General features: G+C 36.4%; 1 protein-coding gene across 4 annotated transcripts in view; it reads right to left on the bottom strand.

The window, feature by feature from the left end:
* LOC149842505 (bifunctional nuclease 2-like) overlaps positions 1-13,249 on the bottom strand; it is a 44,075-nt gene extending 30,826 nt beyond the window's left edge. For all 4 annotated transcript variants that reach the window (XM_089999241.1, XM_089999239.1, XM_089999240.1 and 1 more), the window contains exons 1-7: positions 12,901-13,249; positions 10,903-11,118; positions 10,716-10,765; positions 10,569-10,625; positions 4,489-4,554; positions 4,291-4,362; positions 3,878-3,987 (exon numbers count right to left, since the gene is read on the bottom strand). In XM_089999241.1, the coding sequence (XP_089855367.1) occupies positions 3,878-3,987; positions 4,291-4,362; positions 4,489-4,554; positions 10,569-10,625; positions 10,716-10,765; positions 10,903-11,118; positions 12,901-13,186 (857 nt within the window). In that variant the 5' untranslated portion in view covers positions 13,187-13,249. The remainder of the gene's footprint in view (positions 1-3,877; positions 3,988-4,290; positions 4,363-4,488; positions 4,555-10,568; positions 10,626-10,715; positions 10,766-10,902; positions 11,119-12,900) is intronic.
* Between the last annotated feature and the right edge of the window lie 2,115 nt (positions 13,250-15,364).

The raw sequence follows: 15,364 nt of genomic DNA, 5'->3' as shown, positions 1-15,364 counted from the left end.
CAGGTTTTCTTTCCAAGAAACACTGGAGAGTGGAGATGACATCCGGCTGAATGATCAAGGGGAAGACCTTAGTGAACTTTGATGCACACTGAAATTAGATGCAAGAAATTCCAGATGGTGCTAGAAGTTGATTAAAAAGTGCAGAATGCCGAGATGCCAATGATAATTTATCAAAAGCAAGCCAAAAAAGCACAATCCATAATCCAGCCCTTGCTGACATGTCTACCGTAGCACCTAACCAGTCCAAATGACTTGATTGTGCACGAGCTAAGGTGTTCCAGAAGGATTATATATTTGATTAATAGATTTATTTCTTATGATCACTTCTCTATTGAATTTCATGTATTTTTAAGTGAACTCATGAAGGTTAGAGAGCCATCCACATATTATAAGGCAGCCAAAGATACTCGATGGGATGAGGCCATGGCTAAAGAAATTGAAGCCATGAACAATAATGATACTTGGGACATCGTACAGACACAGAGAAGCCAAAAGGTTATTAGATGCAAGTGGGTTTATAAGGTTAAATACAAGGATAATGATGGTATATATAGAGATTCTCAAATAACCATATAGAAAACTAAGAAAACTAAGTGTATACACAGGTACAACTAATCATGGATACTCACAAAGAAATTAAAAGAGCTCACGTATATCAATAATCTAAATAACTTAAAGTCACATATCTTATACACAAGACATGTATAGGAACAAATTTAAGCATATATGCAAGTGGTAGATTTAAGGCACTAAGGGCACAATATAAAAAATTATATTTTATAAATAATAAGTATATAATGAATCAAGAGTTGTTAATTAAGAAAACACATGTCCACCAAAGATCTAAGTGGACAAACACGTTCACCAATAATAGACAAGTACTAAAGTGAACCATGAAAGAAACACTTACAACACCTACAAAGGGAAAACACAAAGAAGTTTTTCATGATTTCCAACCTAATATTTTATTTAAACTAAGTGTTCAATATAAACATAATATTTAAATCCTATGCAAAACATGTAAGATAATGTTCATTAAAGAGCCATGAGACTAAGAAAATAGCATAATCATAAAGACCACAAAACAGACCAACAAGACAAACACTCAATATCATAACTATTATCCCACAAAAGGACTATAAAAGGCATTTATTAAAGTGAATGACTTCCTATAAGAAATTATGCTCAATACCTTATGCACAAATAAACAATCTTATTCATTATGCAAGGCAAGCATAAGTGCATAAGGATCAAATATCAATATAAAAATTATTTTTTCATAAGCTAGATCATAATTTGTAATACTTCATATGCTACTTTTAATACACCAAGAGTAAAGAGAAAAATTAAAAATAAGTTTAAGCAAAATTTTATAAGATCATACTTATGAAATACACACAACACCATTATTTTAAAATTTCTCAAATTATTTTAAAATATATGACAATTTTTCAAGAAAGAACAAAACAAAGTTCAATAATAGAACAAAAGCCAACAAATACTCAAGCATACAAAATTGTGTATATATATATATATATCAAATAAAACAAGTTTTTGAAAAATTAAGATTCAAACATGATTTCAATATATATATATATATATATATATAATTTCACAAGATTAAACAAATAAACCTTATAAGAACAAGTCTAACAATAATAAAAAAAACATTCAAAGCCTTTTTTTGTTTTAATAAAAAAAAGGCAAACATATATATATATTAAAGAAAATAAGTGTTTCCTCATACATAATGCATGAAAAAGATAAGACAAATAAGATACATACCAGGTCTAGTTTTCCCTTAAATTCGAGTCACACAACGATCATGAATCCTTTATAAAGCACAAACTCGAACCAAAGAATCCCAAGACCCAAAAGAGGCAAAATGCCAAAAAGAAATTCTTGGCTCTGATACCATGTAATGAAATAGCGAAAAATATAAAAACAATGCCACTAAGGGCTTTACAAGATTGTGATCACAAAAGTGCATAAGCATAAACCAATGCCACTAAGGGCTTACAAGATCACAATCACAATGTGCACAAGCATGAGTCCACTATAGGACAGAACAATAGCCATCAAGGGGCAACAACACAAGCACTAAGTGCATATAACACATTAAGGAACTAAATATAAAAACAAAATATAAAAAATATTCATCTTTATTGAGCATAAATGTTTAAGAGAAGCATTGTTTATACAAGAGACATTTAACCCCTATTTATACACAAAACAACCACTAAAAGAGGCTATTGGGAGCTCCCAAGGAGTCGTTGGGAGATCCCAATGGTCATAAAAATGACCGTTGGGGAGCCCCCAACAACTCTTTGAAAGAATACCCAAAGAACCCTTGGTCTTTTGGAAAAAGGACCAAGAATAAAAATAAGAAATAAAAAAATAAGAGACTGTCCCTAAAGGACAGATTTTATTACAAGGGAAAAAGACCAAAATACCCCTGACAATAACAGAAAATAAAAAGGAGTAAAATATATATATACACATATTTTAACACAAGTGGCTAACATCTTCTCAAAAAGGTTGTCAAAAGGATGACACGATTATTTGAATAATTTTTTTTACAATTTCAAGAACAATATGCAACTTAAGGGAGAGTGTTTCAACACAACTTATTATGTAGGTAGAGGTAATCTTATGATATTTGGTTCAATCAGGGGTATTTTTGTCAATTTACCATTGGTTCATTTAATGTTTGCAGTTTTCTAATATGTTAGTAGCTTTATTTTATTTCTGTCCAGCCACTTATGAGTGGCATATTATATTTCAGGTACACATTCATAACTTATTTATAATTGCCCATTTTATGTTTTTTCATATAAACAAGGAATTCTAACTGCTGCTTCTAACCTACAAGAAAACTTTGGCGCTCCTGGCTCTATAACCTCCATTAGAGAAGGCCGCAACTCTGATTCTCAGTGTACACGCGTGCAATCTTCTAGTATAAAGAAATATTTAAAAAAAAGGAAAGAGGGAGAGAGGGGGGCACAAGTAGTCATTAGAAATAAGAATGATGATAGCAACATTATCTCCTTTGACCGATGGTGAAGAATTTTTTAGTCTCAGCAGTCTAAAAAAAGAGGTGGATGGAAAGGTATTATGGATATTATGACAGAAGGAAAGAATGCATGAAGAAGATACTACAAAGAAAAGTAAAAGAATAAAACGATGAGGAAGGTGACATCAATGTAGAGTAGTAATGAGGAAGACAGTCTTGAAAGATGGGCACAAGAACAAAAAAAAAGCTAATCTTAGAGAATGAAATACAGAAATTTGGAAGAAGAAATAAAAAGAAGCTTTCTCGCATCATGGTCTGCTTGAAAGAACAGGTACCGTGTAAATTTATGAGAAAAAATGGATATAGACAGAAGAGGGCTATAGATATTGACATGACTAATCAGATTATCTCTAATGAGGTGACTCACTTGTTCCTCATTAGTATATGATTAACCTAATTTATGGTTATTGAAAGTAAGAAAAACATAATACAAAATCTAAGCCAGTGACATGACCATAAAGAATAAAAAGTACACAGTAAAATTTCGAAGTTACCCTAAAATTGACATCGTTTATTTTTTTTTCTCAAGTGATTTTTTAAATGATAATAGCAAATAAAATGCATCGAAGCTATTGAATCTTGATTACTTGATTACAATCAAAACCTCTTTTGATAAAATTCATCTAACCCAAAGACTTAATTGGAAAACTGAAGTAAAGAACCTGAAGCAACACAGATGTTTTCTAGTGTTATATAACTGTAAACACAGGCCTGCTACAATCAAAGAGATCAACTGATAATGCTTAGAAGGTCCAACAACAGAAAAAATATTGTTTCATGTTTAGCACCCAATAAGGTCATTACCTGTCCAAGAATACATCATACTTGGGTTTCGTTTCATTTCCTTTCCACCTTCCGTAAACGACTTGGATGGCATCTGTTGATACAATTTGCTTATTTATGTATATTGGTGCCTGTGAAGAAATTAAAGAAAGACATGTTTTAGTAAGAATCTGCCAAATTTTGTATCAGCTAATTAAACCACTTTGACAAATGTTACAAGTATTCAACATTTGTTTGATTATCACAGTTTCCATATTGATGCAAACATCAAGCAACAGGACAGAACAAAAAAATTTACAATTTAGTAGTACAAGATAAAAGCAACGATGAATAACCGTTCTCACAGAAAATAGAATGTTAAGCAGAAATAAATACATTTTGAGGTTCAGGCTAATAAATAAAACATTTGAACAAAATAATAATAGCAGTAATACCTTGCATCTCTTTGCCAAATTTATTGCGTCTGATGGAATGGAATCCAGAACAAGTACAGCTCGCTCCCCAGTCTATATATTCCATAACTTTAAAAATATATAGAAAATGGTATACTTGCTAGTTTTACTAACTATAGCCATTGAAATTTACAGTCTAAGATAAAACTATAAATCAAAGTGAATAAGGGCTAATGTCACCTTGCCAATATAAATGTGGGCATGGTAAGTGTTCACAACCCTTTCAGTAATCCTCACCATTCTTATCTGCAGTTTTGAAAAAACAGTAAAAGATTAAACATAGTAAGTGACCATATGAGTAGGCTCTGACATATGACTCAAAAAGAATCCTATAGAGATAGATTCCCTGCTGGTTTATCCATTAATAATGTCCAAAAACAGATAATATGACATCCAATTTACATGTCATTCAAGTCCATATTGTCAAACAAATTCATTTCATTACTAAGTATTATTGATATCTAAATGGCAGAGAGTGCACATTGTACTTTCAAAGGGATGGTTGCTAAAATATTCAAGACCTTGTCAAAATATCTATGTCATACGGACACTCCATTTTGCCCTCCGTGCCCGTGTCGACATGCATCGACACCTGGACACGTGTCGACACCTGGACACACCATTTTACCCGTACATACAAGTTTGTATTCAATTTATAATTTTTAATTATATTTTCAGTTTATAACTTTATATTTTTAGTATATAATATATAGTTTAGATATAATATATATATACAACAACAACAACAACTACGCCTTCATCCCAAAACAATTGGGGTCAGCGATATGAACCAAAAAAGAAATTCATTTTGGGTCTTCCACATGAATCCTTTTCCTCCAATCATTTCTATCCAACGCCATGTCCTCAGTGAGGTTCAAAGCATTCATATCCTTTCCTATCATCTCCATCCAAGTCTTCCTAGGCCTACCCCGACCTCTTTTAACTAATATATTTTCCCATTTCTCCAACCTTCTAACTGGAGCATCATTAGGCCTTCGCCGAATATGTCCAAACCACCGTAAACGATTCTCTCGCATCTTATTTTCAATGGGTGCAACACCTACCTTCTTACGTATCTCTTCGTTCCGAATCTTATCTTTTATTGTATTTCCACACATCCATCTAAGCATCCGCATCTCAGCTACACTCATTTTTTGAATATGATGTCTCTTGGCAGCCCAACATTCCGTACCATATAGTAAAGCGGGTCTAATAGTCGTCCTATAAAACTTTCCCTTCAACCGCAATGGCATTCTACGATCGCACAGCACTCCAGTAGCACTTTTCCATTTCATCCACCCAACCTTTATCCTATGATTTACATCTCCATCAATTTCTCCATACTTTTGAATGATGGATCCCAAATATTTGAAATAATCATTCACCGGTATATCTTGCTCACCAAGCTTCACTACACTCCCATCACTACTTCGTTGCTTACTAAACCGACATTCCATATATTCAGTCTTACTCTTACTCAACTTAAAACCTCTAGCTTCCAATGTCTGTCTCCATAATTCTAACTTAGCATTAACCCCAGCTTTAGACTCATCAATCAAAACAATATCATCAGCAAACAACATACACCACGGTACATTTTCTTGAATTGATCTCGTAAGCTCATCCATCACTATCGCAAATAGGAAAGGGCTTAAAGCAGATCCTTGATGTAACCCAACCGTTATCGGAAAATTGGTTGTCACCCCTCCACAAGTGCGGACATTGGTTACTACTCCTTCATACATATCTTTAATTATACTAATGTACTTGAGAGAAACACCTTTCTTCATCATTGTCCACCAGAGAACGTCCCTAGGTACTCTATCGTATGCCTTCTCTAAATCAATAAAAACCATATGCAAATCTTTGTTCCTCTCTCTATATCTTTCAATAAGTTGTCTAAGAAGATGTATAGCTTCCATAGTTGATCTTCCAGGCATAAAACCAAATTGATTCTCCGATATCATGACAACCTTCCTCAACCTAGACTCAATCACCCTCTCCCAAAGTTTCATAGTATGACTCATGAGTTTTATACCACGATAGTTTGTGCAATCTTGTATATCACCCTTATTCTTATATAAAGGCACCAAAGTACTCTTCCTCCACTCATTAGGCATCTTATTTGTTCGCCAAATAAAGTTAAAAAGATTTGTCAACCATTCTAAACCTTTCTCTCCCAAGCATTTCCAAGCCTCGATAGGTATACCATCTGGGCCAACTGCCCTTCTTGATTTCATTTTCTTCAAAGCCTCTGCAATTTCTTTCTTTTGAATCTTGCGCATGAAGTCACGATTTATCTCATGAAAAGGAATGGAGAAGTCTCCAAGATCTTGAGCATGACTATCATTAAATAGCTTATCAAAATAATCTTTCCATCTCTCCTTAATCTCCTCATCTTTGACTAAAACCCTTTGCGTTTCATCTTTGATACATCTAACCATACCCAAATCCTTCGATTTCCTATCTCTCATCTTTGCAAGCCTATAAATATCCTTCTCGCCTTCTTTGGTATCCAACTTGTCATAAACCTCCTTATATACCTTAGCCCTCGCGTTTCGAACAACTTTTTTAGCTTCCTTCTTTGCTATCATATACTTCTCCAAATTCTCATTATCACGACTCTTACTTAGATTTCTATAACACTCTCTTTTAACCTTAATAGCTAATTTGACATCCTCGTTCCACCATGATGTATCCTTACCTAGTGGTGCACCGCCTTTAGACTCACCCAATACCTCCTTAGCTACTTTTCTCATACCACCCGCTATCTTATTCCACATTGATTCTGAATCCTCCTCGAGACACCAATCAACTTCCTTAACTACCTGCTCTACAAACATTCCTTGTTTAGCTCCTTTCAGTGCCCACCACTTAATTCTAGGATCTATCCTATGTCTATCCCTTTTGCGGCATTGTCTAATTCTAAGATCTAAAATTAAGACTCTATGTTGTGTAGCTACACTTTCTCCTAGTATAACCTTACAATCGATGCAACAACCCCTATCTCTCTTTCTAAGTAGGAAAAAATCTATCTGACTCGTATTAACCCCACTTTTAAATGTTACTAGGTGAGACTCCCTCTTCCTAAACCAAGTGTTTGCTAAGATAATATCATAGGACAAACAAAAATCTAAAATCCTTTCTCCACTTTCATTTCTTTCTCCTATACCATAGCCTCCATGGATATTCTCAAATCCATCCCTACTAATGCCTACATGTCCATTAAGGTCACCGCCGATGAAAAGCTTTTCTCCATAAGATGTCTCTTGTACTACTCCATCTAAATCTTCCCAAAATTGATGCTTAATGGAATCATCTAAACCTACTTGAGGTGCATAAACACTAATAATATTAATAATATCCGTACCTAATACTAATTTAATAAGTAAAATTCTATCACCCTTCCTACGGACCTCAACTACATTATCTATAAACTGACGACTCATAGCAATCCCTACTCCATTCCTATTCCTATTTATTCCTGTATACCAAATCTTATATCCCCAAGGTTCTATCACTTTAGCTTTCTCACCTACCCATTTGGTCTCTTGAAGACATAAAATATCAATCTTTCTCCTACACATAACATCTACTAACTCTACCAACTTACCAGTTAAAGACCCTATGTTCCAAGTGGCTAACCTAATTTTATGGTCTTGGACTAACTTCTTTACCCCCACCCTTCCAACAAAGTGAGGGAACCCTTGCCTATTTGACACCACACCCGGGCGCCGGTGTGACGCGTCGCTTCTGGGCGACGACCTAGCAACCCTTGCACATTTATCACTGCCTCCGGGCCTAGAGAGTACAGCGCGTCGCTCAGTAGGGAACGCCCCAACGAAATTCTCATATTGGTTCATTTTCATAGGATATGACAAAGTTTTTATGCTGGCTGTCACAGGCCTACCGCAACCCTCCTCCTTTATCCGGGCTTGGGACCGGCAGTGTATAACTACACAGGCGGAGTTTTAGATATAATATATATATATTTAGATTATATTCAGTTTATTTTGTATTTATGTGATATTTAATATATATATATATAATTATATATATAGCCATGTCCCCGTACCCACATTTTTTGGAATTGCCATGTCGTACCCTCCGTACCAGTACTCTACTCGCACCCGTACCCAGGTGACATAGCAAAATTTTAAGAAACATAGCATGATATTAAACACAAAGATACTTGTAGGATCATGATGTTTTCATTCTTGGGTTTCAAAGGATCCAGCAAGGACACGTTTGGCAACCCTAGAGTATAATTTATCATGTTGAACCTTAAAAAGCAAACAGAGATGTCTTGTGCTGCTGTGCATAAGAAAATATGTTGCAAGGACTTGATGAGTTTGAGCTAAGTAGGCAATGAAATGAACTCAAAACCATCAGATTCCCTCCAACAATAAAGTTGTAATCATCATAATTTTTTCATGTCGATATCTCCAGACTGACAGCGGGCTCACAATTATCAATGTTACTATGTACATGTTCTGCAATTACATGGTAGAGAATGTAATTCCAGATGCCTAACCTAATAAATTTCCTATTTCTTAGAAAGAACCACTAAGCGATCAGACCAGAGGTGCAGGAGCTTGACCTCATTACTCGCACAATGTTATGGAAGAAGAGGAACAACTAAAGCAGGCAAAAAATAAAAAATTGCTTTATGCCACTCATCCAGATTAGTAACCTATTTTTCCATTTCTTCATTTCTTTCAATTCTCATCGTTCCTCTTAGTACTTGTAGAACCGTGGAAAAAAAATGAGGCAGCCAAGCTTCATCCTTAAAATTTAATGGAGTAAAATACAAGCTCCAGTATGCATTTTACTTTCCTCTTTCACACATATCTGAAATGCCCCATTGAGCCTGTGATAAACAAGGTCAACCACTTTAAGAAAAATATATTTAACTCATTTCTAGAACAATTGAAAGCAAATCAATCATTAAGGCCTTCAGTTCAAACTAGTTTTTGTTATTAACTTCTTCAAATATTTTGAAAATTTCTTCAGTTGAAACAACACAATTAGCCATAAAGAAAATTCAAACAAGTTTCTCTTTGAATTTATCTTTTCAAACAAATTTGGCAAAGGAAAAGGAAAAGTTTCCAACATAAACATTTTAAAAATAGGGTCATTTAGGTTGTTTGTCTTAAAAAAAACTTCTGTTTTGGAGTAGCTTAAAATTCCATTAATGGAACAATAGATTAATCACTAAGTGACTCATTATAGGCCATACATATTCAACTTATACATATAAAGAAGATTCAGGTCCAGTGCACCAACATTGCCCATATTTATGACTCCAATAAAAGTCAAAATTTCTACAGCTACTCCTCCATGATGGAGCCATAGAGATCTTGGCGGAAAAACTCCAAACTTCTCACAACAGGTTTCCATCTTGGAAAGTACCACCTGGAATGGAGCTCTGTGCTTAGAAATGTCGCAAACTTGCAATGCCATTTCAATTACATATTATTGTATCCTCTAGCAGCTGCCAACTTTAAACCTTGAAAATAATGTAACACTTTTAGCTTCCAAATTTCAGATTATGCTGCTGCAATTCACAGTCTTATTTGCAGATTAATAAGCCTCAAAGTTTTAAAATAACAGTTCCAGGAAATACAAAGGAGGGAAATACAAAGAGTTTATATCTATACTATGAGAGAATATAGTGACTAGAATGAAATATGTAAGCATAAAGCTTTAATTTTATGAAGAGATGTTAACCTAGATATATATTTGGATCTATGTAACACAGACTCTTCTAACAGGGCACCGCACCCATGCGGGTGCGACACTTGGACATGGCTTCCTTTGTGTCAGGTGAAGTCAACCACACTGAGGTCCATTTTTTGTCCAAAAGTAGATTTGGTTAACCATAACCAAGTCCATTTTTATCTATATTATATATAAATACATAAATGCACACACATACACGTAGTGTTAACTTAAAAATTATATATATATATATGTGTGTATATATATATATACCCTCCCCGCACCCAAATTTTTTCAAAATGCCGCATTGCCGCATTGCCGCATCCGGCGCTAATATCCGCACCTGCACCTATGTGACATAGATTTGGAGCTACTGAAAACACTTTGCAGTGCGGCACATTTATGCAAACAGCAGAAAAAAATCAATAAATGACCTTCAAATATTCCTTCAAAAGGAAAAAAATGAACATAGAGTGAACAGAAAGGGGAATTTCTCTTTTGCCATTGACGTGAAACCAAATATAAGAAGCATGGTCTACCTCGTATCCGAGTGTTTCAATAGCGTTTTTCATGAAGTCAAATTGATCCGGGCACTCCTGGATCACGTTCACATTCCAATTATTATGAAGGAATACAATTAAGAAATAACTGAAATACAATAAAATTAGAAGAAACACCAACTCTACCCCCTGGTCTCCGTGTAATGCACTGATCAGCTTTTCTATATAAAATTCCCCTGCAAGAAAACCAGTGAAAAATCATAGTGCATAGAAGGAACCTAAAGGATGAAGATAGATAGTACACACAGCAAATGAAATTACAATTTTTTAAAAAATGTACAAATATAATTGAAATTTACATGCATTTGCATACCAACAATAATAGGCAGCCAAAAGTCACCATCACACTCAATCTTTAGAAAAACTGTTGGATTTTGAAACTGGCGGAAGAAGCTATGCCCAGGTGAACCAACAACATTAGCCTTGTAATCCTTAGCTTGAACAGGAACAGCAAGATACTGACCAAGAGAATTCCATTTTTCCTCATCTAAGAAACCATTCTTTCGCAAGTTGTGGTGCCTGACAGTTTCTAGGTACAACAAAAAAGGTATTTCTTTTAAAAACTTGTACATCAATGTTAACACACAGACACACACGCAAGCTTTTTGTGTATAACCAAAAGAAATTAGTAATGGTAAAACAGCAACAGGAAGATCCAAATAACACAAAGAACAATTCTATTGTGATCAAGACAGTATTTCATGGAACAGTATGCCTGCACACTACAAACCAAATCACATTAGCTGTTATGTAAAAGAAATCCTACTTATTTGTCAAAAAGATTGTAAGCATAGAACACCCTTCACGGTACTTATCTCCAACCATCGCTTACCGATAGACTAGTGTGTCTTTGTCTTGAACAATGTAAAATAAGGAATTTATCTACTACCAAGGGATTGAAGACCTACACCTACCTTGCATTATTAACATAAGGCATTCTAGAATTGGAAAGGAAGCTACCCAACAACAGGTGAAACCAGAGTTACTGAAAGCTTCTTAGGTAGGTGGGACGTGCACTACCCAGAAACTCTCTTCGGAAGCGTGATACACCTCGCTTTCAAAACTTGATGGGAATCTTGATTCTCCTATGCTTCACACATGCTTCGTTCGAGCTTCCAACATGATTCCTATATGTCACCTCGCGCTTCTTTTCATGTTCTCTGTGTGCTTCATCTTATACTTCTCACTCACTTCTTGGGGACTTTCTCTAAAGAGGTCACCATCATTTTTAGATTTGACAAAAAATTATTTCTTACAATAAAAAATATGAAATTGAAGAATAGTAATTTTTATTTTAGTTTTTATTCGCTTCCCAATCAATTCCCATTTCGCTTCTCATTTGATTGTCATATCACTTCCTTTTCGATTCCCATTTCTTTCAAATTGAATCCTCGCTTCTCGATTTCCTATAAATTTCAAAATGCCTCACTTCTCGTTTCCTCTTCCCGTGTCGTTTCCTGCTTCAGTTTCCTAGCCTAGCAACCTTGGGCGCAACATTTGCAACAAGTGATTTATCTAAAGTGATGCATCGACTCCAACACAGAGTGCAGTCTAAACCATTTTTTCATAATGAATCCTCTAAGGCAGAAATCCTTCACCTATTCATCATCTAAGAGAGTTTAACATACTGCTCCTGTGTGCATAGGCAAAAATTTTAGCATCCCATCAAGGCATCAAATGAACTCTCTTATTCTTTACCTTCATCAAATCAGTCTTCCAAATAGGACTCAAATAACACTTGTATGCCGTAACCCATCCGTCCATTACAACGTCCCCACAACCTCCAATTTCTAGTTTCCTACTCTAAGGTAATACAAAATGAGCAGCAAGCAATTCAGAGGGAAACCGAATTCTAATGGATGGTAAGCAAGTGCCATTGATGAGAAGACAGAGGGACGTTATTGAATGTGCACGTTTTCAACCACAGAAACCATCTCCATGAGCCCACCATTTTAAGGGGGTTTTGGCGAAAGGTTTCCTCTCATCCTCCCCAACATGACCACCAATAATGATATCGCCTTAGTAACAAGGCCATCATTGAGAACTGCTAATTGGAATGCATAGAATACAGATCACTCTGATCAACCAAAGAAAAGCCTATAAACCAAGAACCCCCCTAAAGATTTTGAGCAAATTATAAAGTATGACGCCGCACTACACAAATAACGTACGAGAAAGAAAAACCCATTTGAGCAACCTGAGGATCGATCCAAATGTACCAACTAACAGAAAGGAGCCCCATTTCTCATGATGAAGACGGTGGATGTTGGGGAATCATAAGAAAGAGCAAGACGTGCGAAAAATTGGCAACCTGGCGCAAGAAGGAAGGCCTCAATGTAGTCGCCGTTGTTATCGTTGCTGCCGCCTCTATCACGCGGACGATTTCCCGACGACCTGTTGTGGTTGTTGGGGAAGCTGAATAAGCCCCGGCACGAGACGACGAGTCTTCTTCCCCCGCAAACTCTGGGGTCCCATTGGGGGGCGCATTTTGATGATGATGAAGATGATGGTAGCGATGATCTCCACCAAGTTGAGTTGTCCCCTGAAGAAACTCGCATTCCTGAGACGGGATGGAGATGAACTTGGATGCCAAACATCTCTCTCTCTCTCTCCAAGGGAGGGGAGTGGGAGTTAGTTGGGGCTGACTGCCTGTCCACTGAGAAAAGGAGGACGGTTGGGGGAGATGGGCATAAGATAGAAGATGCCTCAGCGTCCATCGGGGGACCCACCATTTGCTTCATCGCCGCTGACCATCTGCCTCAGTTTCAGGGGAAATAGATGAGGTTAGATGGCAAATCACTGTCCAACTGTTGTCTTTTCATCGTCACCGTTCATTGTTGTGATCAACGGCCAAGAAGGCAGCCCTTCATGACTGTCCCACGTACTGAAACAAGCCAAAGCGTGAACATAACCTCAAGGGGTCCTCCACATCGTCTCGTGGATAGGGAGGTCTCTTCTAACCTCACGTTCGCATCCTTTGTGGATGCCCCTTTTCACAAGGCAAGGCAAAGCAGGAGGCTCCCGAGGGTTGAGAAAGATGCAGCCAAATCATCGATTACGCTTCCATTGTGTCACAGTCACTCTCGTGGGAAAGCCCCCCCCCCCACCCACCATCATGAGCTACGCTTTTTTCTCCTTTTCCAACAGCTGTGGAAAAAATTGCAGTTTACTCACCGTAGCAAGTACAATAAGTTGACTGTCTCTTGTTCGCAGCATCAGCGTCCTTGTAACCATAAATTCCATATGCATTAAAGAAAAATGATTTTTCTTCCTCTAAAAAAAAACTGAATGCAATTTTTTGGCCATAAGGGCTCCACTCATTTGGTAGGGTTCACCTGTAAATGTCACCAAGTTGCATGGGATGTGACAACCACTGTCTGTGCCCCCTTTTACTACAAGGTCAAAACTTGATCTACTTCCTCTGAGTAGATGGGGAACTTCAAGGGTTTTTACCAAAGCTTGTAACTTGGGGTTTTTCCCTTGGCTTAACCAAAAAAAAAGATGAATCCTGGTCAAGATGTTGAATAATAACAACAGCGCCTTTACCATTCACAAATATGAGTGCATAAATATTTGTCGACTATATTACCCTCCATCTTAGGGACAGGGCCTGTCAAGTGTGGAACCCAATACCTGATTGAGGGTGAACGGTTGCTTAATGCACAATTTTTGAGCAATCATATTGCATCCGATCCTGACTATTCACAAATGCATAAGGTGCACTGAAATTTGTCACATGACATCTCTATCGCTTTTTCGTGATTCTAATACTTGTCTGTGTTGGTATAACTATGCTATAGCAGCTCATAGTGAAAAGACAAGGTGCAATATGATTGCACAAATATTTGTGTATTAAGCACCTGATCACCCTCCATCTTGGATTCTTGGGGACAAGGCCTGTCAGGTGTCGGGCTCATGGCCTGATGGAGGGCGATGGGGGTGCTTAATGCATAATTTTTGTGCAATCATATTGCACCCAATCCAGACCCCAGCTCATAAGGGCTTTGGACGAGGTGGACCTAGGGTTTTACGTTAATAAACTTGCTGAGTGAAGTTGACAAAACACAAGTTAGAAACGTACAGGTGTTAGGCCGAAGCTACATATGCTCGCTATTGGCCGAGGGAGACCTAGGGTTTTACGTTAATAAACTTGCTGAGTGAAGTGATTTTTTCTTAACTATAAAAAGGAAAAAAAATATTGTGGCGAGGAGGAAGGAGTGAACTCATGCTTTGACTTTTCACATTTGGGTTCTGGTTCATATTCCTGATTTACGCAACTTTATATTATCCATGACATGCTCTTCATGTGGACGGCCGCACAATGACCAAGGTTTAAAAAGACAATAATAATAATACACATTCTCGTGAGAAATTGATTTTTTTTCATTTTCCTTCGTTGAAAATAAATAAATAAATTTAAAAAATATAAAAACGTTATGTATGTGATAAAAAAAGTCATTTTTTCTAGAAGTAATTGAGAAAAACAAAAATGTTGCAAGAAAACCATGATATTTTAAAAAATAAAAAATGTCATGATGTTTTGAACATTATAAGCAACTTTCAAAATATCAAGATATTTTAAAAAGTACCACAACATTTGTCACATGGGTAGCAGTAGAAGTATTGGGTCCCAAAACCTAGATTCCGAGGAGCAAAAAAGACACATGCCTACTTAATATGGCCACCACATTGAACCGTACAAGAGGCAAATTCTTCCTGGATTTTGGTACTTGCGATGGAACGGTCGTCACCAGCTTACATAATTTTATCCTAAA

Source organism: Nuphar pumila, chromosome 3 (assembly GCF_984573655.1).
Source record: "Nuphar pumila chromosome 3, dmNupPumi1.hap1.1, whole genome shotgun sequence".
Lineage (NCBI taxonomy): Eukaryota > Viridiplantae > Streptophyta > Magnoliopsida > Nymphaeales > Nymphaeaceae > Nuphar > Nuphar pumila.
The sequence above is the reverse complement of the archived record's forward strand: the minus strand, read 5'-3'. Positions and strand labels throughout refer to the sequence as shown.